The following is a 23,220-nucleotide window of genomic DNA, read 5'->3' as shown; positions in this document are numbered from 1 at the left end:
CTCCTTGGTGGATGCTAGAGTGTCAACATTCATGCCCATGCATGAAACATATTAGAATGGCTTCATCCACTGAGTTCCAACAAAGGAGCATTAAGGCAGCTTTCTGGCACAAGCTGAATGGCTTTTAGAGTACTGATCTGGTCAAGGTCGGAAACATGTGTTATTCAGAAAGCTTCCGGACCTTTCAATGATCATTTCCTTCCTCGAACTGCCCAAGCTTATCAAATGGAACTTGTCTGTTTCAAGACTCTGGAGAATGGCTGATAAGTGGGAGGGGTAGTGGTAGAGTGACCCTGAATTTATAATACTGAGCAGGGCTCAAACCTTCTAGGAATAAAAATCAAATCAAACGTTCTTTCTTGGGAAGGATGTTCATATTCTGGGCTTGTGTCTCTGCCTGGGGAATGGAGCATAAAGCCAGAATTAGAGCTCAGAAAAAGACTCTGGTCAAAATGTGCCCTCTCCCCTCATTGCTTTTATCGGCTATTCCATTAACAGCTGTGGCTGATAATGCCCAAAAACCTAAGATTCATTTCTCAGGTTAAATCACATTCCCAAAACACCCGATGTTCTTATAGCTTACCTTAATAATTCTAACGCATATCTGTACAATACTTCACTGTTTGCAAAGCATTTTCTCAGGCATTGTTTCATTTGATCCTCATGGAAGCCCTGGAAGACGGGCAACTGTTTTACCTGCTTTACAGATGAGGAAACTGACCTCAGGTTAGATACTTTGCTGAAGTTCATATCATTGGTAAGTGAGGGGCTCAAGACCAGAGACCAGAGTCTCCTGACTGCTGGCCCAGTGCTCTTTCTGTCCCCAGCTGCTCTCCGGATGTCCTTTCCAATAGAAGTTAGTAGGTCAGGATGTTTGTACAACAAACATTTACGTTCTGACCTTTACCTCAATGTCTTAACTGCAACATATGCTGAACACAAGTTGCGTTGACTCAGCAGCCAGCCCTAAACAAGAGGCTGACCACTAGCATCCATGCTAGAGCTGTGGCCAAAAGAAAAGCGAGCCACCTTGAAAGCGAGGATCTTATTACAGACACAGTACTGTCACCTTTGACTAGTATTTGTTCTTTAAAGAAAAATACCAGGGAGGTGGGTGTGGTTGCAGAGGTCAATGTTAATAGAAACCAGGGGTTCTTAACTTGAGGTCTAGGACTTCAGGACGTGGAGACAACAAAATCCTACAGTAGGCAAATAGTTTGTGTTTTAAGAAGGGAAAAAAGGGGCATTTTCTCCTGGGCTCCCTAGATTTTGATGGATTCTAAAAGGAGTTTATGGTCCAAAAAGGTGAGGAACAGCAAATGCAGATAATCCATCTACATAATTTAAGCAAAATCTCTCGCCCTCCCTCTTACACCATTTCAATTTCATTTTATGGTGTTCTTCAATTTGCAAAACATATTGCTTTTCTTTTTCTCATTTGGTTCTTACTACCATGAGGTAGGTGAAGCACTTGTTACTGCTCTCCCTTCCTGTGTAATCCAGGTGTTTATCACTCCTCTTCCCCGAGCCCAGCAGTCTGGGGATATGAATGAGGTCACTTTCCCATTAATACTGAATTCACTTGTTCCCAACCCCTCCCGCTCATACAGAAATCCCAGCTCTTTCCAAAGCCTACCCCCAAGTGTCTGTGGGAGTCCTCAAGGGGTATTCCTGGTGCTCGAGTTAGGCCCACAGCCACACACCACTTGCCATGTCGGTCTCTGTGTCCCTCTACACCCACAGGTGCAGATCCTGTCCATTCATTCCAGCCACCACTGTCCTTGTACTCAGAGGGCTGTGGGAGTTCACGTACCTTTCTTCAAGTGGGAGGACTCTTTTAGTAGGTTGCTTGAGTCCTGCGGTGTTAGAGAATTGAGTGAAACAACTCTTGTGATCTATCCACCTCTTTATTCTCCTTTGGCTGCCAGTGTGGCTATGTTGGGGGCGGGGTAAGTCCAGATGTCACACTGCTTCCATAATCTGCACCTGCTTCCAACCAGCAGGGCCTGTTTCTCGGGCTCTGTGCATGACTGCTTTTAGCCCTGTGGGAATTCTCTGCTGTCCCCGCCATCTACCGCTGCAACCGGAGTCCGCTGGACATGCCTATGTGACCCCAGGTGTAGTCAGGGTTCAAAATTTCTCACACCCTTCAGAAGCCTCCTCAACTCCTATGGAAATTGATTAATAAAAACAGATACCAGGGATAATATAGCACTTGTGGTCTTGATTGGTGGCGCCTAGTAGAGTCAAATCATGATAGTCTTATGAGACTTGATCATTGAAAGCTAAGTCTTTGTGACTCTGAGTCTTCAGCGCAGGGCCTGAAGGCTTTCCTTCTGTACTGCCAGTGCATATTCAGCACTGAATGCAGTCTGACTGTGTGGCTTTTGACATCGGATGTCACATTTAATGTGTATAACACCACTGTGAAGATGTGCATATGAGGAAATAAGTACGTGTTGGAAAGATTAAATAACTCACTTGAAGTCTCAATTCAAATAGAGATTATCCTGGCCCTAGTATTTGTGCTTATTCTACAGAGCGTATTTTCATGTCCTCTAAACGTCTAGGATTCTAAGATGTTCTAGAGAAGTCTGCTTCTATATCTTCTCCCAAAGCCTGGTTTGAAACTATTTGCAATACTTATACCATCACATATTTGCAAGAGATAATTTCTTTCGAAAGCTGGAGGAGCCATTGACATATGGTAAAATTATTTTTAAAACAGATAATTATCTGAAATAATGCTTTTGGATTGTATTGATTAATGTCCAGTACAAATCTGGTTTCCCCAGGTTTTTGCCATCATATATTCTCTGTTTTCTAAAATAAGAGTAGAAAAGAGCTCAGTATATTTGTCTGTGGTACGTGTAAAGTTGTATATTAGGAATTTGTCCCTTGACATTGCTTTGAGATTATTTTGGTCAAGAGCCCAAAACATGTTTCTTAATTAGGTTTGCATTTTTCTAGGCACGGCCCTTTCTGGTATGTAATTTAACTTTCCAAGTATTGTTATAAGTAGATATTTTATGTTAATTAGAAATGGTTGACAACCTAACTAAAAAAAATCCAAATGAACCAGTTGGAATTGCTAACAGTTCATGATCCAACCAGTTATAATGGCGTAATGCGACATTCCTCTGTTGACTGGACTCCAAATAACAGGAAATTTCTGGATCAGATGCAGCTGTTGTTTATAATGTCGTATTTGGCTGACAAAAGTAAACTTCTCTCTAAATTGTTGCACATTTTGTTGCTGAAATTTTAAAAGTTTATGATCTTCTTCACTGGTTACTTTTACTGAGTGTTGGTCCTCCCTTCATTTCACGAATCTGGAAAGTTTTTCAATGGCATTTATTAAACATTTCTTTTTATTGCAGAATGATAAGTCAATTTTAGATGCAATTTAAAGTGGAAACACCTGGTTGGATTGTGAGTGATTGTACTTCAGTTGTTTGTGATGTGTGATTAGGCATGAATTTAATGTCAAGCTGTAAAGACTGACAGTTATAGAACTAGGAATAAACACAGACTTGCTGTGACTGTAAGCTTCTGCACTGTACCCGAATGAAAAGGTTAAATTCTGGAGCTATCATTTATCTTTGGTATTGTTTGAACCACTGTTGGTTTTTCTTTAAAAAGCGGAGGTAAGCAATAAAAAGTATGTTAGTTTCTTTCCTAGAAACAGCTCCAAACAAATGATAAGCAGATCTACAAGGTTAAAACAAAAGGCTTGAAAATTATTTAAAGCAAAAGCAAAATCATTCAGTTGAACATGAAGTTATGTGTGGGACTAACCATGGCTAAAAACCCTCAATACTCTTTTCTAAAGTGAGATATACTGCAATAAAATAACCAAGGCAGTTCCCACCAGAGCTTCAAGCACAAAGGGGAAAAGACTAAAAGCCCAAGTCAGTGTTTAAAGCTATGGAAAATGTCTCAGCAGAGAGTTAAATTGTTGGTTACGTTTTTGTATTAGAAAAGTAGATAAAGGTAATAAGAAGGATACCACGGTAAATCTGCTTACACCTGAGTGGAGTTGTAGCTACAGGTGGCATTATTATTTGGTAGAACTTCTTTCCTCAACATCCCACAGCTTAGCTCTCTCATCCTGACACTTTTGTCAAGAAGTGCTGATTCCTTGGTTTGGATTTTCCCTTCAGGCCAAGATAAAGGTGGATCACAGGCTACACTGGGCAGGAACCTAGTGGGACTGAGGGAAGTGATTACAACAAGAAAGGGGAGTATTCCTTGGATTTCAGCCCAGAATAATTGACAGAAGACACGCTACAAGCATGCTGCAGTCAGAGCTAGGGTTCCTCCATCAGCCTGCCCATCTTTTGCTTTGCATTTTCTGTTACTTTATTTTGGTCAAGTCACTCTTTACGATCAGTATGGTCGGTAATCCACAATCCCCAGAAAACATGACTTTTAACCAGATCATCAGTATCCTTGAAGGTGTTGTTAACCTCTCTCTTTTTTTCTCAAAGTAGATTATGCAATTGGTTTAATTATCTTTCACCATAAACCTCCACTGATACAAGGCTTTACAGTATGCCTCCTCCCAGCAACCCAGGGAAATATGTATTATTTATTATCCCAGTTTTCAAGTGAGGAAATTGAGCACAGAGAAGGTGAATGACACAGGTAGCAAAGGGGAGAACACCCAGCTGAGGCTAGTGTTCTCTGCACAGGGCTTGGCCTGCTCTTTTGCCTATGAACTTTGAAACAAAGGAGAAACCCATTACTTTCTGTGCACAGTATCTTCCTTTTGGTTTATAAGGGCTGCCAGAGCAGGTTATAGGTTATAGAGTTTCTTTATTGCTGGCAGTTGCTGTCTATACCCTGTGACATTCTTTACATCCTAGTAACTTCTGGAGAGGATCTAAAAGGTGTAAAATGAGAAGCCTGGAGACTTTGGTTTCATAGCTACTAGAAAGTATGTTTGCCCCCTGAAAAACAGAATTCAGACCTCAGATCTTTAATTCTATTGGAGGCATTCTGAATGTTGGATTTTGATAGTTAGGTTTAAAATCCTTCATTAATCTATGGTACATTCCTCAAATCCAGAAGTAACTGCATTTGTTTCTCTGGAGTTCATTATTTTCTTTATTCACTTTCCTTTATCTCCTTCTGAGTCTTGAACTTTGGAACTCCCCAGAAATCCCCCTAATGTGCTTTTGTGCCTCCATTTTCCTACCTGTAAGTGCAATTGAGATATTTGTTAGAATGTTAGAGCTCATTACAGAAGTGAGAAAACAGCTGTGTAATTTTTTTTTTACATTAATTATCTGGCTTCATTTAAACATTAGCACTGGGTGGTGTGGCTCAATGGACTGAGCACCGGCCTGCAAATAGAAGGGTCACTGGTTCAATTCCAAGTCAGGGCACATGCCCGGGTTGTGGGCCAGGTCCCCAGTTGGTGGCGTGTGATAGACAACTGATCCATGTATCTCTTGCATGTTTCTCTCCCTCTCTTACTCCCTTCCACTCTCTCTAAAAGTAAATAAATAAAATCTTTAAAAATAAAAATAAAAAACAACATTAGATGTTCCCAGGGAGCCAAAACTGTTTCCTTTTAAGCCCCAAACTAAAAGACAACTTCACCTTTTAACTATTTTATCTAGAAACATTTAAAACAGTTCTTCTAAAAAAAGACGAACACTTTCTTATTTACTTAAAAAAAAGAAAAGAAAAGAAAAGAAACTTTTAAAAAATTACTTCATCCTCATTAGTTATACCAGTTACTAAGCTGAGCTCTAATGTAATGGTACCGTGAGGACTGGGCACCAGATTGTTGGCCTCACACTAAAGGAAACCCATGACAGTATTTATAGTTTCTGTATTAACGCGTTTGTTTCAGAGAAATAGGACAGGGCAGGGGATGAAGGAGGAGAGAGAAAGAGATATATTTGTTTATTCATTCATTCGTTCATTCATTCACTTATTTTAATGAATCATTTCAGGCAGTTGCAGAGGCTTGGTAAGTCCAAACTCGAAGGGTAGGCTGGCAGCTGGTAGACCCAGGGAAGAGTTACAGTTCAAGTCCAAAGGTAGTCTGTCTTACAGAACTGTACACCTAAAACCTATATAAGTTTATTAAGCGACATCAGCCCAGTAAAGTCCATAAAAAAAGAAAAAAGGCAGTCTACTGGCAGAATCCCCTCTGCTTCCTGGGAGGTCAGACTTTCTCCATGCAAGCCTTCAGCTGAGTGGATGAGGCCCACCTCATCATGGAGGATAACAGACTCTACTCAAAGTCTACTGACTTAAAAGTTAATCTCATCTAAAAATACCTTCACAGAAATGTTTGAAATCTAGAATAATGTTTGACCAGATATCTGGGTATTGTGACACATAAATTTATGTTGACACATGAAATTAACGATCACAGTTTCTGTCTGTTTTTACATAGTGTTCCTGTCTCTTCCATTATGGTCAAGCTATCATTTGACATTTCTTGCAGTTAAAATGTAAATTTTCTGAACAGCACATTCTACACCTTTCAGTTTGTTGTGCTGTGTGCTAAGAAGCCAGAACATCCAGTTTACTTAAATACCTTTTACTTATACTCAGCATAAAGGTGAAAGGTGCTCGCTCTCCAAAGAAAGTGCATGAGCTTTAGCAAATAAATGTTACGTTGTTTTTCACTCCTCCCTGTTTTTTTGACTGATGGTTCTCAATTGTGGTTGAGCTAGCAAGACTTGTGATTCCCAGCTAAGTCTCTTCAAAAACATTTAAAGGTGATGCTGTGCCTGCAACACAGTAAACAAACCACATCAAGAGGACTGCTTGTTTGGGGTTCTGTTGGGTAATATTAATAGTCTGATTTTTTTTCTTTCTCTATTTACTGTGCTGGCTGTGTAATTAGAGCCTACACAGATAAAAGAGACTTGCCAATGTTGTCACAAGGTTCATTTCCAAGAAAGACTGGAGGTTTTTGGTTTGGTTTGATTTGGTTTGGACAACCTTTATTTTGTTTAATTGGGATCTTAAAGATGAAGCTTCCTAGTGTGTTGAGGTCAGCACCAAGCTTTTAAAAGGGAGCCCAGAAGGGAGACAGACACCCCTTGCTGGTCACCCAAAGGACTGAAGCAGCTTCCATGAGTTGAAACTCAGCCTATTTTTCACAAATACCCCATTTCCTGCTTTGAGAAGCCCCGCGGGGACTTCCCACCCTGGACGCTAGGGAAACTGCTGCAGCGAACCCAAACACGTAGGATTTCGGTCTCAATGCCTATTGCAAGAAACGTTTGGAAGGGCCATAGTGCACATCTGAGTCATCCTTACAGTAGAGCACACTTTGTGTCCTATATTCACGCATGGCGTGGCTCTCCCTGCAGACGGAGTGATCAACCTGAGCGTCCCCATTGTACTGCCTGTCTCTGCGGACGACAAGGCGCGGCTGGAAGGGTGCGGCAAGTTTGTCCTGACGCACAGCGGACGGATGGTGGCCATCTTGCAAGACCCTGAATTCTATGAACACAGAAAAGAGGAGCGCTGCTCCCGCGTGTGGGGGACAACGTGTGCGAAACACCCGCATATCAAAGTAAGTTGCCAAACATTTGGAAAGGTTTCCTTGATCTCTTTCAACTTGGGACAAAAATAGTTCTTTTTCATTCCTTCACGAAGGACTTAGAAAAACTGGGGTTAGATGGAAGAATGCATTTATAAGAGAGGTTTTCCAGGCATTGCTTTGGAAATCTTTTCAGAAAGGGGCAAAGAAATGTCTTCATTTTGAGGGCTGCTCTAAATGATCTCTTGTGTCCTTGGATCCAGTGATGTCTGGCTCTCTGAGCTAAATGGAAAACAACTGTGCCAGGTAGATAATTTAGCATCATGAGTAACTGTAGCTGTGCACAAAACCACAGCCAGATCTTGCAGCCCTGTCCATCTTGAAAATTCACAAGGGAAGAGACTCAGAGGTCATGTTCTGTGGCCAGGGCAGGGGTCAGTGACATCCTTCCAGTAAACAAAATCAGTGCAGATGTTGGCAGTTTCCAGAGGGAAAATACCACATTTTCATCAGTGGATATTTTTTAGATTGATAAATGTATTCATCTGATTAGGATCATTTCAAGCCTATCCTGCCTAAAGGCAAAATAGATGAAAAATCCTCAGATTCCTTTACAATTTTTCATTCTTTTTTGGTGGTGGGGTGGGAGTGGAGGGTATTATGGACTTGCAGGAGGTGGTTAATTTCCCATAAAGAAAAATATGTGAAATTGATTCCAAAAACCATTCCTCATCTGAGATTAAAGCATTAGGGTTGAAATTTTAAAAGATATATACTGCTAATTTGGCTTGTCAAGTTCCCTAGCTTGGCTAACTAATTTTCAGAAAGTTCACAGGAAGAGGCCAATTTGAGGCCCAGGAGACTCTCAAAAGCACATCTTCTCTCTGGGACTTAGTTTCTTCATTTTTAAAAGGAGGGGTCCAGACTCAAAATAACTGCCAGATCTCTTTCAGCCCTAAGACCCTGTAAAATGGATGTTTAAATAAACCTGTCTGAATCTGTCAGGCAAACTTGTTTTTTTCCCCAATTGTGAAATGTTGCAAGACAGGCAGGGCCTTTTCGAGACCTCTGGTGGCAGCCCCTGATACAAGAGGTCAGTTGGCCACAAAGCAGCTTTTCATTTATTGGACCCAACTCTCCACCCTGTAGATAAGCATCTGTAATCTTAACACACATCCAGCTCACAACCATCTCAACAGTTTCTCTCCCAGAGGCTGGCAGACTGTCCTGGAAATTGCTGGTCATTGACCGAGTGCTATTTGAATAATTGTGTTCTGGGCCTTAATCATGCATGTTTCATTCCTTTCCTGATAGTAATCATATAGGCTTGTGATTTCATCTTCACTCAGTGACCTAAGGAATGACTGCCTGTCATCAGGTCAGCTGAGATAGTCCTACTTTTTGGGCCTGCCATCCACCAACCAAAAGGAACCTAAGGAAACTCTTAAGCAATTATTTCTTTTCATCTAGTCTTGCCACATGTGTTGGCACTTTTGGAGCTCATAATTTCTTTGAAGCCAGGGAGAGTGGTGATGTGACTGTGGCCTTGTCAAAGGAATCAGTGACTCTGTAGCATGAGGTTATTAGAGGGACTCTGGAAACATTCCCAGTGAGCTGTTGGTGGTAAGAAATGGGCATGGGTAACCAGAGAAAGCAAGCCACTTACCTTGCATACACTATGCTTGGAGTGCTGAATATGTGTTTCCCAGACACAAAACACATGGGTTTTATTGGGAAAGAAACTCTTTGCATATTTTTTAGTACCTTGAAATTCACATAATACTTAAATATCTTTTCTTTTTTTGAAACCCCAAACCTTCCAAAAGTAATCATAGGCCTTCTTGTATTTCCATATGGCACTGGGAGTGATATTTGCATGGAAAAATGGCCAGCGTCATTAAGGAAGTGCCCCTGGTGCATTGCTCCTCACTGAAGTCACCTTGACCTCCCATTCAAGTCATCCCAACCCTCTCTCTCAAGTCACTAATATGGAACCATGTGACATGATTACAGATGAAATTGTGAGGAGGAGCAGGTGACACTTATTAAAATAACACTTGGAGAAGCCCTGCTCCCTTTCATCTGTGGCTCTAAAGCTTTGACAAACAGTAATTATTTCTCACAATGCTCTTGTGAAGTAGCTAAGAATCATCACTCTTATTTTACAGATGTAGAAACTAAGAGAACAGGGTATGACATCCCTTTAGCTCTGCAGTGGAGACCCTGTGGTCACTTCCATCAACAGAATCACCTGGGAGGTTTAGAAATGACCCATGACTGGATCCCATCCTCAGAGATTGTAATTGCCCTGGGGTCAGTTCTGGGTGCTGGGAGTTCAGGTTCCCTGTGATTGTACTGTACAGTGAGGGGTGAGAACTCCTGCATTAGATAATTATCCAGAGCTCTGTCGTCTATGGCTCCCCCTGGATCTATCCTGCGAGCACCTCATGCTCTCATATGTAACCTCTTCCCAAACCTGTCCTTTTCTGTGTCCCCAAGCTTGAAGAGCAGCTCCATCACCCCAGCGCTGACCATGTCCCAAACCTGGATGTCATTCTTACTTCTGTCTTCTCCCTTGTTTATTCAGTCACCAATCCTGATGTTGCTGCCTCTCATATTGCTTGAATTCGTCCACCTCTCTTCTGTTCCAGCTTGACCCAGGGCATTTCATTTCTTCCCTGTATCTTGCCTTACTCCTCTCTGACCCTTTCTCCATCCTCTGGCTAGAGAGAATTATTCAAGCTTTATTTGGGAATTCTTTGTAAAAGTAGGACTTCATACTACCTCTCACCATCACCACTCAACGTATTCTCTCCTCCCGCATTCTCCCCTCATCATCCTCTTACTTTTGCACCTACTAGTCTGTCAACCTAAGACACTGTTCCTTCACCCCTGCCTTCTCACCTTATTTGTTACTCCTTTCCCCTTTAAGAAGGTGGTCTTACTCCCATGACTTATGAGTCCGACCGGGTGACCCTTCTCTGACCTCCCAGAGTACTTTGCCCTTGTCCTGTCCACACCTGTCCCACTGTATTGTTACCCATTTCCTCTTTTGTCAACCCACTCAGACTGCCAAACCATAAGATCAAGGACCACATGTTGATCTGTCTTGTTCACCATCAAATCCCCAGCAGCAAGTCCATGGCCTCCCATAGTAAGTGCTGCCTGGATGGAGGATGAAGGTAACGCTGAAATATCAGCATGGAGACTGCTGATGAGGGGCAGTGGGTGCAATGGGAAGAGAGCCTCGTTTGGAGGAGTCAGCTGTTTGCACTTGAACTCTGCCACTTCCCCTCTGTAAAACTGCCTTCTCATCTGAAAATGATGGCATTAAGTCCACATGACTTACAAGTTCCTTACATGTCGGAACTCCATGACAGATATCACAGAAATGAACCTATATTCTCCACTTATACCATGTTTTTCTTCTTAATTTTGTTCTCTGAACACTTTCATCATGACCTTCTTTTCCCGAACTCAGTTTCTTCCTCCTTTTGCTTTTTTACTCTTCTCTCCTCCCCCTTTTCATTCTGACATTTGCACCTTCCGGTCCTCAGCTGCTCCTCTCCTTCTTATTTGCATGTTCCCTCTTCCTCTCCAGGTTGTTCCAAGTCTTCCTCTCCTTGTCCTCTTTGAGCTGATTTGCCTTTTCAGTCTTCATCCTAGTATTTGAAGTCATCCTCTCCTTTTTGCATTCCTGCTGCCTGTGATTCTGAGCCCAGTTCTTCTCTCCCTGCTTCACTAGCCCCCCTGAAAGTCTGTTCTTCATTTCACTGTGCGTGTGTGTGTACAGTTCTGCAAACTCTAGCTGTGTGTGGTTCCTCACCTGTCTTCGGCAGGAGCTGTGGACTTCTAGGATATTAGGCAGAGCCACAGTTTTGGGGACCGTTGGATCACCTTGGGAAGAGAGATGCCCTTTATCCCTCTCTATCCCAGTAAAACCAAAAACGTAGTTTCAGCATTGCTCTTCAGACAGGCACATTTTAGGTTAGGTAGTGAACAAAATTGGTTCACTGTTACCTTACAGACAGAACCAGTGTAGGGTGGACCCCTAGTGTCCAGAATGAGTTACTACACTCCCAGGGATTTGGGGTCTTAAATTCTGCCTAAGATTATCTATAATCTAATTTAAGCAATGAGGAGAAAGTAAATGTATAGGTATGGATATTTGAAACTGGTCTTGTTAAGTAATTTTTACGAGCACAGAATTTAGAAAGGGGCTCTGAAAACATAACCAAATCCCTTGCACAATCACCCTGTCTCCACCCGGGAATTCTCAGCCACAGCATTGTTGACATTTGGGCTGGATAATTCCTTGTTGTGGGAGGGGCTGCCCTGTGCAATGTAGGATGTTGCACCCCTGGCCTCTACACACTAGATGCCAATCGCATACCCCACCCACCCCAGTCGTGACAATCAAAACTGTCTTCAGATATTGTCAGATGTCACCAGGAGAGGCAGAATCGCTCACTGTTGAGAACCGTGGCTCTATTCTCATCTGCATTTCCTGAACCCTTGTGGAATGCAAGTCATTGTAAACCCAGCATCTGGCCATGACAGGAGATGTGTGAACCAGAGGTACACCGTCACCACCTTGGTGTCTTCTGGCCAGCTGTTTGAAATCAATCAGCTCTCTCCCCACTTTTGCCTCCCTCTCCTCTGCTGACATTTCAGATGGTCACATTGTCCTTGGGCAGGGGAAAAGGCAGTTCTGGAATATGATCAGATGAAGGGTCGTAAGACAATTATTTGACTGAGGAATAAGATTTCTGTGTTTGTTTCAGTGCTTGAGTGCAGACACTTGCTCTAAGTTGTAATTGATTGTACTGCAACATACTATAGAAAAAACAAAGATTGTCATGGTTTTTTTGTGAGTTTATTGAGACACAATTGATATAATACATTGTGCAAGTTTAAAGTGTATGACATAAAAACCATGGTTCAATGTCACAAAGTAGGTGGTGATGCTTTAACCATGTGATACAGGCCCAAGGCCTGTCCCCTCCCTGCAAGGGGAGTGCTCACCCTCTCCTTTCATCCAGCACTATCCTGGATTTTTCATTACTGTGAGCATTCCTCACACCAGTCTCACACTTCACATTTGTGGGTCCCACAGTAGAAATACAAATGGAAGCCCACATACCACCTTTAAAAGTTACATATCTAACTAATAAACTTAAATTTAAAAAATTTCCATTTTGACAACTATGCTTTGGTAACAATCTGGAAGGCCAGGTTCAAATTTAGGCATTTAGGTTGTACACTAGAATATGGGTGTGGAGAGTCAACTCCTGGCCTGCAGCCAACCCACCTATCCCTTTCTGTGCTTGGCCTTGATCCATTTCATGAAGGCCCTCTGGATCTGTCTATTTCGTTTCTCAGTTTTAATTTCTAACATGGAAAATAATGATAGATATAACCCAAATAAACAGAAGCTTTTTGAGTGTTATTAATAACTTTTAAGAGTATTAAATGGGCTGAGAGACCAAAAAGTTTGATAAATACCATGCTAGAAATGCAGAAGAATTCAAGGCAGTTTTTCAACAATAACCCAAGACTGGTCCAGAAGGAGACAATTTTTCAGATAAATAGAAATCAATATTAATTACTAACTTTAATCATCATCTTTCTAGATGGTGATGGAAAGTGGGGATTGGCTGGTTGGCGGAGACCTTCAGGTGCTGGAGAGAATAAGGTGGAATGACGGGCTGGACCAGTACCGCTTGACACCCCTGGAGCTCAAACAGAAATTTAAAGAAATGAATGCTGGTACGTAGGCTGGCTCTGATGCCTTTGTTACTCTTCCTTCCCACCCTCTGATTACAGAATTAAGGATATCAAGAAAAATATGTTCATAGTATTAAAAAGATGGAAACATCTTCTATCGATATGTCTATTGATATGGAAACACTTTATAAAGTTGAACTACATCCATACACTGGAATACTATCCAGCAGTTAAAAATATGCACCAACACAGAAATATACCCAAAGTATATTTATCAAGTGAAAAAGCAACTTGAAGAACCACGTGTACAATGTTACTATGGAAAACAAAATCAAATATAATTATTGTTTTTCAAATGCTATGCTATTTCTGTGTCTAGAAGCAGGAGTGTCTCCTGTAGCAGCTGCCCCTTGGGGATGGAGCTGGACCAAGGGGAGGGGAAAACTCTCATCTCACATATTTTGAAGAGAGAGAAAAAGTAATGATAGGATTATGGGTTATTTTTACATACTATTTTAGACTTTTCTGTATTTCCCAAGTTTTCCATAATGGCTATATATTATTTCGTAACCAGAAAGAAAAATTAAGGCCCTCAGGTATCCATCAATAAATGAGGTGGTTTTCTTTTTCAAATTGATTTGAGAGAGGAAGGGCGAGAGAGAAAAACATCAATTTATTGTTCTTGTATGCGCCCTGACCAGGGATCGAACCCACACCCTTGGCGTATCAGGACCACACTAACCAACTGAGCTACCAAGCCAGGGCCATAAGTGAAGTAGTTCTGAAGACTTCCTTAAAGAAAAGATAAATTTTATATCTTTAGATTGTTGAGACCTTGCACAGGCCCCAGAAAATGCCCCTCATCATCATTCATGCCCCTGGGGAAGTGAGACTGGAGCAGGGAACAAGAGGACTGATGAAGGCGGGTGAGCACCCGCTTGAGCCTTGGTTTGCCACTAAGGTCCTGGCAAAAAATGTTTCCCTTTCTGAGTCAGGCTCTCCCCCTGGGGCTTCCCCTGTGTAAGCAGTCTGACATTGGCTGGTACCTTTCAAGTGACACCCCTAAAGACCCAGGTGGATTCTCCAGCTGATAATCAAAATTAAGTAGATACAATGAGTGCACTGAACAATAAACATAGCTGTGCCTTTCCTTTCTGTTCCTGAAAACAAGTGATGCTACATTTTTTTGACCTTGTCTTTTATGTTTCCCTTGCCCAGATGTGGTGTTTGCCTTCCAGTTGCGCAATCCTGTGCACAATGGCCATGCTCTGTTGATGCAGGACACCCGTCGCCGGCTCCTGGAGCGGGGCTACAAGCACCCGGTCCTCCTGCTCCACCCTCTGGGTGGCTGGACCAAGGATGACGACGTGCCCCTGGACTGGCGGATGAAGCAGCATGCAGCTGTGCTCGAGGAAGGTGTCCTGGATCCCAAGTCAACCACTGTCGCCATCTTCCCATCTCCCATGTTGTATGCTGGCCCCACAGAGGTGAGCAGTGCCCTGAGCTGGGGTATGGGACTCAAAAGCGTAGGCTCCAACTTCACTTAGAAGAGCAAATGAGTCTCTGGGCTCCTCCTTCATTATGAGCAGATTCTGAAATCTTCTGGTCTCTCTTCTTTATCCAACTTAATTATGTTTGCACTTAGTGCTTATAGAAGTGCTAGAAACATCAAATCAAGCCTGTTATACACTGCCTTTGAGAATATGGACGGTGGCGTGTAAATGAGGTGGATAATGCAAGTTAACTGATTTACAAGGCAAGAGGTATCTAACCTAATATTCAAAGTTGAAAGTTCCTGTTACTCTAAGTGATTCTCCATGCTGTGTGAGCTGCATTAGAAACTCATGGAGAGTATGTTTTTAAAAGCTTAATATCTCCCAACACACAGCCAGTCTATCAAACAGAGACCTTCTCTGTCCTACCGTGTGGATTTGAACAAGTTTGCAGGAAGTATGATGAGTAGAAAGGGTCTCAACCCTTTAGAATGCCCCAAGCTGAGTAACAAATTAATTCTATTCAACCAGATCAAAGCTTCAGGCCTCCTAGCTCTCCTCTCCATATTCTATATTTCTATCTGAGTTTTAAAGAGGATAATTCATTTCAAAACCTCATTGCTGTGTTCAACTAGTCAGTGTCTGCATATGAAAGGTAATTAGCTCATTCTTGGCAGTCAGATAAGAGATAGTGAAGTTTGTAATTTCCTTTAAATTGTGATTTATTCTGAATAGAGGGGATGAGAAGTAAAATTCAGTTCTGAAAACAGTAAGATCCGAGTGTTCCTGGTCTGTTAGCCGGTTTGGAGAGATTAGGAAATAAAACCTCAGGTCCTGTCCTACCCAGTATAACCAGGCAGGTGAAGAAGAGAGCTTGGAGTCTTAGATACCTCACTGACTTTCTTGCAATTATTAGCTGGCCCACATTACTGAATTACTTTTAAAGCAGAAAAATGATATAAACAGGGAACCCCAGAACTGGCCAATGATGACCAGCATGTCCCTTATGTGGTGTTTCCTAGGTCCAGTGGCACTGCAGGTCCCGGATGATTGCAGGGGCCAATTTCTACATTGTGGGTCGGGACCCTGCAGGAATGCCCCACCCCGAGACCAAGAAGGACCTGTATGAACCCACTCACGGGGGCAAGGTCCTGAGCATGGCCCCGGGCCTCACCTCTGTGGAAATCATTCCATTCCGAGTGGCTGCCTACAACAAAACCAAAAAAGCCATGGATTTCTATGACCCAGAAAGGTAGGTGCTCAAAGACAAATTCTGTAATCAACATCTGTGCAACTGGAGTGTTGAAGCAAAACTTTGGCTCTTTGGAAAACTCCAGTGCATCTCCACATACTCCTACCAGAACAGGCATGCCTTAAAGGTCTTACACATTTTGTGTTCCCTAAAGTTGTAGCACAGCACCATGAACAGCGTAGATGGTCCATAAATATTTCTTTTTTAACATACATTTCTCAAGCAGCAGGACTGTGTCTGGCACATTAAGTAAAAGGAAGTCTACACAGTAAAAGATCTGAATGAGTGTTATGGCAGACTCACCATGCTCAGAGCTCAGTGAATTAGGCCAAGCAACAGAAGGCACTTCCCATGAGCAGCGCAGATACAGAGCAAATAGTGAGTGCACAGCTGCAATTATTTCCCCTTCTTCTGCGAGTTGATTTAGCAATGCACCATTTTAGAAGATGCAGCATTTTTAAAGAAGGAAAAAAAATGTGGTCTCAAGAGCCCATAACATAGTCCAGGGATCTTTAAGGAAGATGTTATTTACCTACACGGAGTTCTTTGTTCCCACCCTGTGACAGGCACAGCGAGTTTGACTTCATCTCAGGAACCCGTATGAGGAAGCTGGCCCGGGATGGAGAGAATCCCCCAGACGGCTTCATGGCCCCCAAAGCATGGAAGGTCCTGACAGATTATTACAGGTCCCTGGAGAAGAACAGCTAAATGCCCCTGGCTCCAGAGTTTTTTTCTCAAGTGCTCTTTCATTAACCTTTTCTATTTTTGTGATCAGATGCTTCGTATCCAATTATTTCTCAGTGACTGATTTTAGTGTTTTATAATGAGGTAAAAATTGTGTCTGAAATTTAAAGTAAACTTCTGAAGACCAAATCTTAGCAGGTAAAAGCAATACTGTATCACTTTAGAATGAAATTGTTATTGTTTACTGCACCTGAGCAGGTAGGCCCCAGATTTCTTAAAGCTCTGACCATGTGTCTCATTTACTTGCCAAAAAGTAAAGCAGATTTTCCAGCTTAAGTTTTCCCAACCTGCACTCTCCCAATGTCACATACCAGCAATAAAATAAATCAGAAGAGCAGCCTCTTCTATACAACTGACAAAAAAAATGTCTCACCGCAAATGAGGTGAGGCTCACGTCAAGATTCTTCTTAATATTTCACCTCCTGCTGTATCCAGTCTTGCTGCTCAGTCTTTTACATGATGAAGTATGACCTGACTGGAGAAACCAATTGTGTGAAAATGTGAATTTAATCTCAGAGATCTATCCAACCTACTTATGCCACTGAAGTTATATTATCTAATAAGAGAAGTCTTACTGCACTTCTGTGAGTAATATAACTCCAGTTAAACAGTGTCTTTTCATTAAATAGCATAGTGCTTTGATGAGAGATTTCCACCCAGGACTCAGTCTGGCAATATTGTGGAAAGTTAATTTTTCTCCTCTTTGCTGTGGTCATTGTGTCCTGTGAAGAGGCCGTGCCTGTAGTCTGCATGGCATCAGCTAGAACCGAAAACCATTCACACCACCAGACCAGTAAGCTACTAGAACTGGAAAAGACCATAGAAAACATCACGTCCAGCCCTTTTATCTGACAGGTGACCAGACTAAGGCGATGTACAAGCACGAGCTTTGTCAGGCACTGAGCACTGCAACAAAACGTAACACTGGCATTACTGGGGAAGGCTGGTGGCACTGAACAGGCCATGTTACTCGAGCCTGGGACTCCGTCCACACTGTACAGCACAGGAGCCAGGTCTGATTCGCCTCAGCTGCTCACTGAAGCTCCTTGAATGAGGGCACCCACACAGCAGCCTTCTGGGATGCTGAAAGGTGCAGTTTTTAACCGGCTGATTTTATTGCAGCTGGGAAAAAGTTATTTTCCCCGAAGACTTAATTGCTGTCCTGAGACAACCTCTGCCGGCTTTCCCTGCTGGGAGGCGATCTTTTGTGCTTTATGCCTAATTCCTGGTGCTAAGGGACACATGAAGAAAAAGGACCTTTATACATAGGTCTCTCTGGAAGAGACAGACTGGAAAGAGAAAACTGTGATTTTTAACATATTCTGTTTTTTAAAAAATGCTAATCTTGGCTAATGAAAGTTCTTTTGAGAATAATATACAATGGCCACAGCAAAAGTGTAACTCTTTAATAACAGAGTGCCTACATTCATTTCATCTGAGGTACTCCCAACTGCCTTTTTAAAAAATAGCTTATTTATTGAAAACATGAAACAACAGGTAGTGCCTTAACCCGTGGATTTTGATTTTTGAATATATTTAAAACTGCTCTTCTGTTCTAGTGCCACACAGTGTGAATGACTATTTGTATATACAACTGATGCTTGTTCTTAGTTTAATAAATTTCTCAAAATGAAAGCTGAGTCTTTTCTGCCTACGACAGTGTGGGTTGACCACATGACTGTTGAGGGCTTTGTGACTTCATATAATTGGAAACAGCAGCAAGTCTGTTTCAGACCATAATTCCGAAGCTGTTTGCCCTTACCCATGTCATTTTAAAAACTGCTCTAGCTGTGACTGACTCAGCACTAGATATTTTCAGACATGATGGGGTTCCTCAGGGACCTCTCCCCAGATATCACTGCATGAAGATCTGAATAGAATTCTCTTTTCTAACTTGCTTCCTTTTTCTCAAAGTGCCCCAAGGAGTATTACCGGTAGGGTTGGAAGTGGCTGTGTTTTGTTCACAGTAACTTCCACGTCTTCACTAACCTCAGCAGTTGCTACTTTTGTTTGCAGAAAGGATACCTGTTTCCACCCACATTTTCAGTGGCCCTCAGGAAGGCCTGCGTTTTGGTTTTCTTCCTTCCTTCTTCCTCTTTGCTGTCCTGAAGGCTTAATGAAAATGATTGCTGCCGGTCCTCACTCCAAATGACTGGTGTAATAGCCAACTGAAAGCTGCCACTTGTTTCCCCTCCCTCCTTCTCCCCAGATCCGTACTTGCTGGCTCCTAGTGACAATTATAAGGACAAAGTATGGCCAATTATAAGGGCAAGGAATGTGTAAGGACAAAGTATGGACCAATTATAAGGGCAAGGAATGTGTAAGTCCATGAAGATTGTAAGTGGTGCTGAGGGGCTATGCCAAACTGTACGGGGCAGTGTGAAAAGATCCTGGAAAGGCATATGTGTAAATCCTTTAGTCAGACGATGGTGGACTTCTACTAAACACATCAATGCTGTATTGGGCCACAAGATTTCTTTCCAACTCATAGTCTCTGTGAGAAGAAATCATCTTGGTTTGAGAACAGAGAAGGTGGTCTTTTCCTCACCTTCCTCCTTTCTATTATTACCTGACTTTTAGGTCGAGCACTGGTAGGTAATCAGGAAATTAGATGGTCACTAGATCAATCAACTGTTCTTGTGTCTAAAGCAGCGATTTTCAACCTTTTTCATCTCATAGACACATTCATTAGCTAATTGCTAAAATTAAGCAGCACACCAAAAAAATATATTTTTTGCCAATCTGACAAAAAAAATAATAGGTATAATTTTGATTCATTCACACCAGATGGTTATTGTGTTGGCTGTTGTCATTTTTTTCCTTGAGAAGCTAAGGGGAAAGAGGTCAGTGCCCCTGACTAAATAGTCAGGTCTTGCAGGTTTTAAAAATTTTTGTGGCACACCAAGGTACCTCTTGTAGCATACTGGTTGAAAATCACTGGTCTAAAGGTTTGACAGAATAATAGTTCATGAGATTTTGAATGATACAGGTTTCTATTATTTAAGCATATTCCCATTACCAAAAATGCATAAATTATCAAGAATTGACTGTACAGATATTGAAAGAGCAACCTCTTATTTTTTCTTCCCCCAAGCATGCATTTCATTCCTTGGTCAATATTAACTATTATGTATTAGACCACTCATCATACACATTGAACAAATAATGAAAGTGATAGACAAGCAATTCACTAATATACACTCCAAAGAACTACCTAATGTTTTTGTGTATATTGTAATTGTATTGAAATTATTACTAAAAATAAATGGGTCACTGGCTAGAGTTTGGACATTTTAGTTTGACATAGAAAAACCAAGACAAAATAAAAATAATGCTCTTCTATGGGACTAGCAAAGAACAATGGGTGGAAGGAAGTCATGAACTAAGAAACAAGTCTTTCATAGGTGAGCCTTGGTAGTTGTTCAATGGCTTATCTTCTGTAACTGAGGCAGCTTTCCCTATACCCCGCCAAGCCTATTACCCTTCCCATAAACCTCCTAATTTAGATTAATTGCAGGGAAAGCCAGTCTCAATTAGTAAGACATCTAAATTATGTGTTTTAAAAAATATAAGTTTTATTACCTTCAAAAACATAGGCAATAAACTGATGGGCACAGCTCTTTTAATGTCTTAGTATGTATTTGTGATTGCTGGCATCAATAATACAAACTTTATTTGGTAAACTTCTTAAATAATGGTTGGTTTGTTACACAAGTTTAAACTTGCTCTGCATCTATTTTACTAAAATAACATGTGAAAGTTCTTATAAACTGCAATATATTATGACTTATGGGTGCAGAAAGTGCTTGACTTACACTTATTGAATAACCCTGCTTTCCATCAACAGTTGAAAGGTAAAGTTAAGCTTAGCACAGGTTGAAATAATGGACTGCTTTCATGAAAACAACACCAGTACTGGCTTGATATTTTAAACTAGTTAAAAACTTGGCCTCTATTATATTCACCAAGAACCTGTATTTATGGAAAGAATTAATTCCATCAACCACTACAGAAGTATATTATATCCCCCATCCTATCCTCAAATCATAAAATTATGAAAGTACCAGATATTTGGATATTCACAGTTAATAGCCAAAGGAAAACTTATAGCTCCAACAGGGCCAAGGAAATATAAATTAGTTTAATAAACAGGAACCCCAGGTTCATGGAATGTCTATGACTTATCTACCTAATGGCATGTTTCCGAATTTGCACCTGTTAAAACAAGTCCATTTACCAAGGCTGACAACTGTAAGTAGCTAAGAAAGCCATCCAGTTTAGAAGTGCTGATGATAGGTCAGTATTGCTAAGGACCCTACATCTATCTATCAATATGGCCAGTATGCTGTTTAGTGAAAAGCACATCTATTTCAGCATTTCTATTCTTGTGCAGATAAAGAAATGGAGCCCAGAATCAAAGATGACTTGTGTAATGACACGTTAACCTATAGCCTTATTCACTTCCCATTCCAAAATCTTTTCATATGATACTTAAAACAATCCCAGAAGATACACATTATGATTTCTATTTACAGATAAGGGAACAGGCGTCCATGGAACAAGAGAGATTTTGCCTAAGGCCACATAGCCATATATAATAAAAGTGCCACAGCTGGCACTGAAACCTAGAAAGGTGAAAATGAACTTTACATAATAAAAACCTGAATAATTTCTTCTGCTAGTATGTAGAAGGGTGTGAAAAACCTTCACTCCCATAGTAACAAGAAAAATCCAGAAAGAATAAAAATAATCCTTTTCTATAAGGCTAGCAGAGAAGCTTGGCACTTTCTTCTATCAGGGTAGTCTCCTAAGTCTGGATGTCATACTTGGGAGAATAGGCCTGGCTAGATGGAGAGACTTCACAGCGATGAGAATTCAGCCAACACTCAGACAATAGTGATTGAAACCTGGAAACATTCAAAAACAAACTGCCAGGCAACACAATCCCCCTTCCCTGGATTTTGCAGAGAAAATGACACAAGAGGAGCTGGAAGTCTTGCGAATTCTTACGGTGACTGGATGCCAGAAACCTGTCAGAACTGAACAAAAACAACCACAAGCATATGAACCTGCAACCCAATCCATCCCATCTCAAACACGGCTAAAATCAAAAGCCAGCTGCATGGAGGGTGGGGTTGGAGTAAACCCAGTCACCTCGATCTTATTAAAGCTACAGCCCAGAGCCAGCCTAACTAAACTCTAGAAGGAAGGGGAACTACTCTTTACGACACTATGGCCCAGCAGACAACGCTCATCTCCCTCAGACATATCTGTAAAGGACTCTGTTATACTGGATTATGTATTATCATCCTCTATTTGAGTACCGTGGTTATTCTTAGAATTTCTGTAAGCTAGTGAGGCATACTCGTATTTCAAAGCACAAAAGCTTTTATCTAAAAGTATTCTCAAGCAGATTTTTAACTATAAATATTAGAAAATCACAAAATTATACTCCCAGTTCAGCATTTGAGTAAAGTGAGCTTTATGAGCTGTTAAGTTATAATAGTGTAAATTTTATACCAGTGTTACTGAGAATGTTTTGTTTTTACTCTCATTGCTAAATGGTTTCTTTTAGGTTTGATCTCATTTGCATCTGGCATATATGCTATATATCTTCTTAATACAATTTCATGAACATGTTTTAGAATTTTCACCTGTATGTGTAAGGAGAGCTTTAACTTTTGAAACAATAAGGGAACTCTATTTTTGATGACTAAATCAACAACAAATTTAATAATGAAGGCACTCTAAAGATTTTTGTCACTTCTAAATGGAATGATTCAATGGCTTTATTTGAGGCTTCTAGTTAGTGCTGAAGGTTTTAGGCATGCAGGATATATGCTCAGCATATCAGAATATTCAATATTCTGATGCTGACCTTAAGAGAAGCTAAAAAGAGAACTCTGAAATACACATCATCCAATTTATTTTCTTTATCCAAAAGAAAGTTATAACATTTGTCCACAACACAAATGCAGTAAAAAAAACAAAACAAAAACAAACAAACAAAACCTTACCAACAAGGGATGCTGCCATATACATACAGGTACACTCAAGGCTTGAAGCAGCCTCACCTAACACCAAACCTAGCAGTAGTTATAGCTACTAATGTTAAGCTGTGATAGTCCATAGAGAGTATTTAATTATCCCACCCCAGCTCTTGATAACATGGTGAATTCTGGGACACCCTGCAGGTGTGTGTGGTGGTGGAGGGGTGGTTTGAATGAGATAGAAAGGAGAGAAATCATAAAAGAGATACTGAATTAATTCAAATATTGAGGTACGAAACTCTATTTTTAAAAAAGGCCTGGGGAAAGTTTGAGACACATCAGAAGTCTTCCAACAATGAAGACTTTAGAGAAACATTACACAGGTGTTCTATTTTAATCCTAAGTACACGCTTAGGGATCATGGAACTGATTTAAGCATAGAGAACGCTCAAAATCTGAGCCTGATCACCAGAATTACATCACTGTGTAAGAGTAATA

The 23,220-nt window shown here is 41.2% G+C and overlaps 1 protein-coding gene and 1 pseudogene across 1 annotated transcript in view; one reads left to right on the top strand and one right to left on the bottom strand.

Moving 5' to 3' along the window:
* The window catches only part of PAPSS2 (3'-phosphoadenosine 5'-phosphosulfate synthase 2), a 78,711-nt gene extending 60,344 nt beyond the window's left edge, over nt 1–18,367 (top strand). The window contains exons 8-12 of the mRNA XM_090278027.1: nt 7,344–7,549; nt 13,150–13,285; nt 14,462–14,730; nt 15,759–15,988; nt 16,555–18,367. Coding sequence (XP_090134153.1) covers nt 7,344–7,549; nt 13,150–13,285; nt 14,462–14,730; nt 15,759–15,988; nt 16,555–16,696 — 983 coding nt within the window. The 3' untranslated portion in view covers nt 16,697–18,367. The remainder of the gene's footprint in view (nt 1–7,343; nt 7,550–13,149; nt 13,286–14,461; nt 14,731–15,758; nt 15,989–16,554) is intronic.
* On the bottom strand, nt 12,445–12,561 carry LOC150010057 (U6atac minor spliceosomal RNA; annotated as a pseudogene).
* Nucleotides 18,368–23,220: the final 4,853 nt, after the last annotated feature.

The sequence above is a fragment of the Furipterus horrens genome, unplaced genomic scaffold, assembly GCF_987537825.1.
Source record: "Furipterus horrens unplaced genomic scaffold, mFurHor1.1.pri manual_scaffold_5, whole genome shotgun sequence".
Taxonomy (NCBI): Eukaryota; Metazoa; Chordata; class Mammalia; order Chiroptera; family Furipteridae; genus Furipterus; species Furipterus horrens.
The sequence above is the reverse complement of the archived record's forward strand: the minus strand, read 5'-3'. Positions and strand labels throughout refer to the sequence as shown.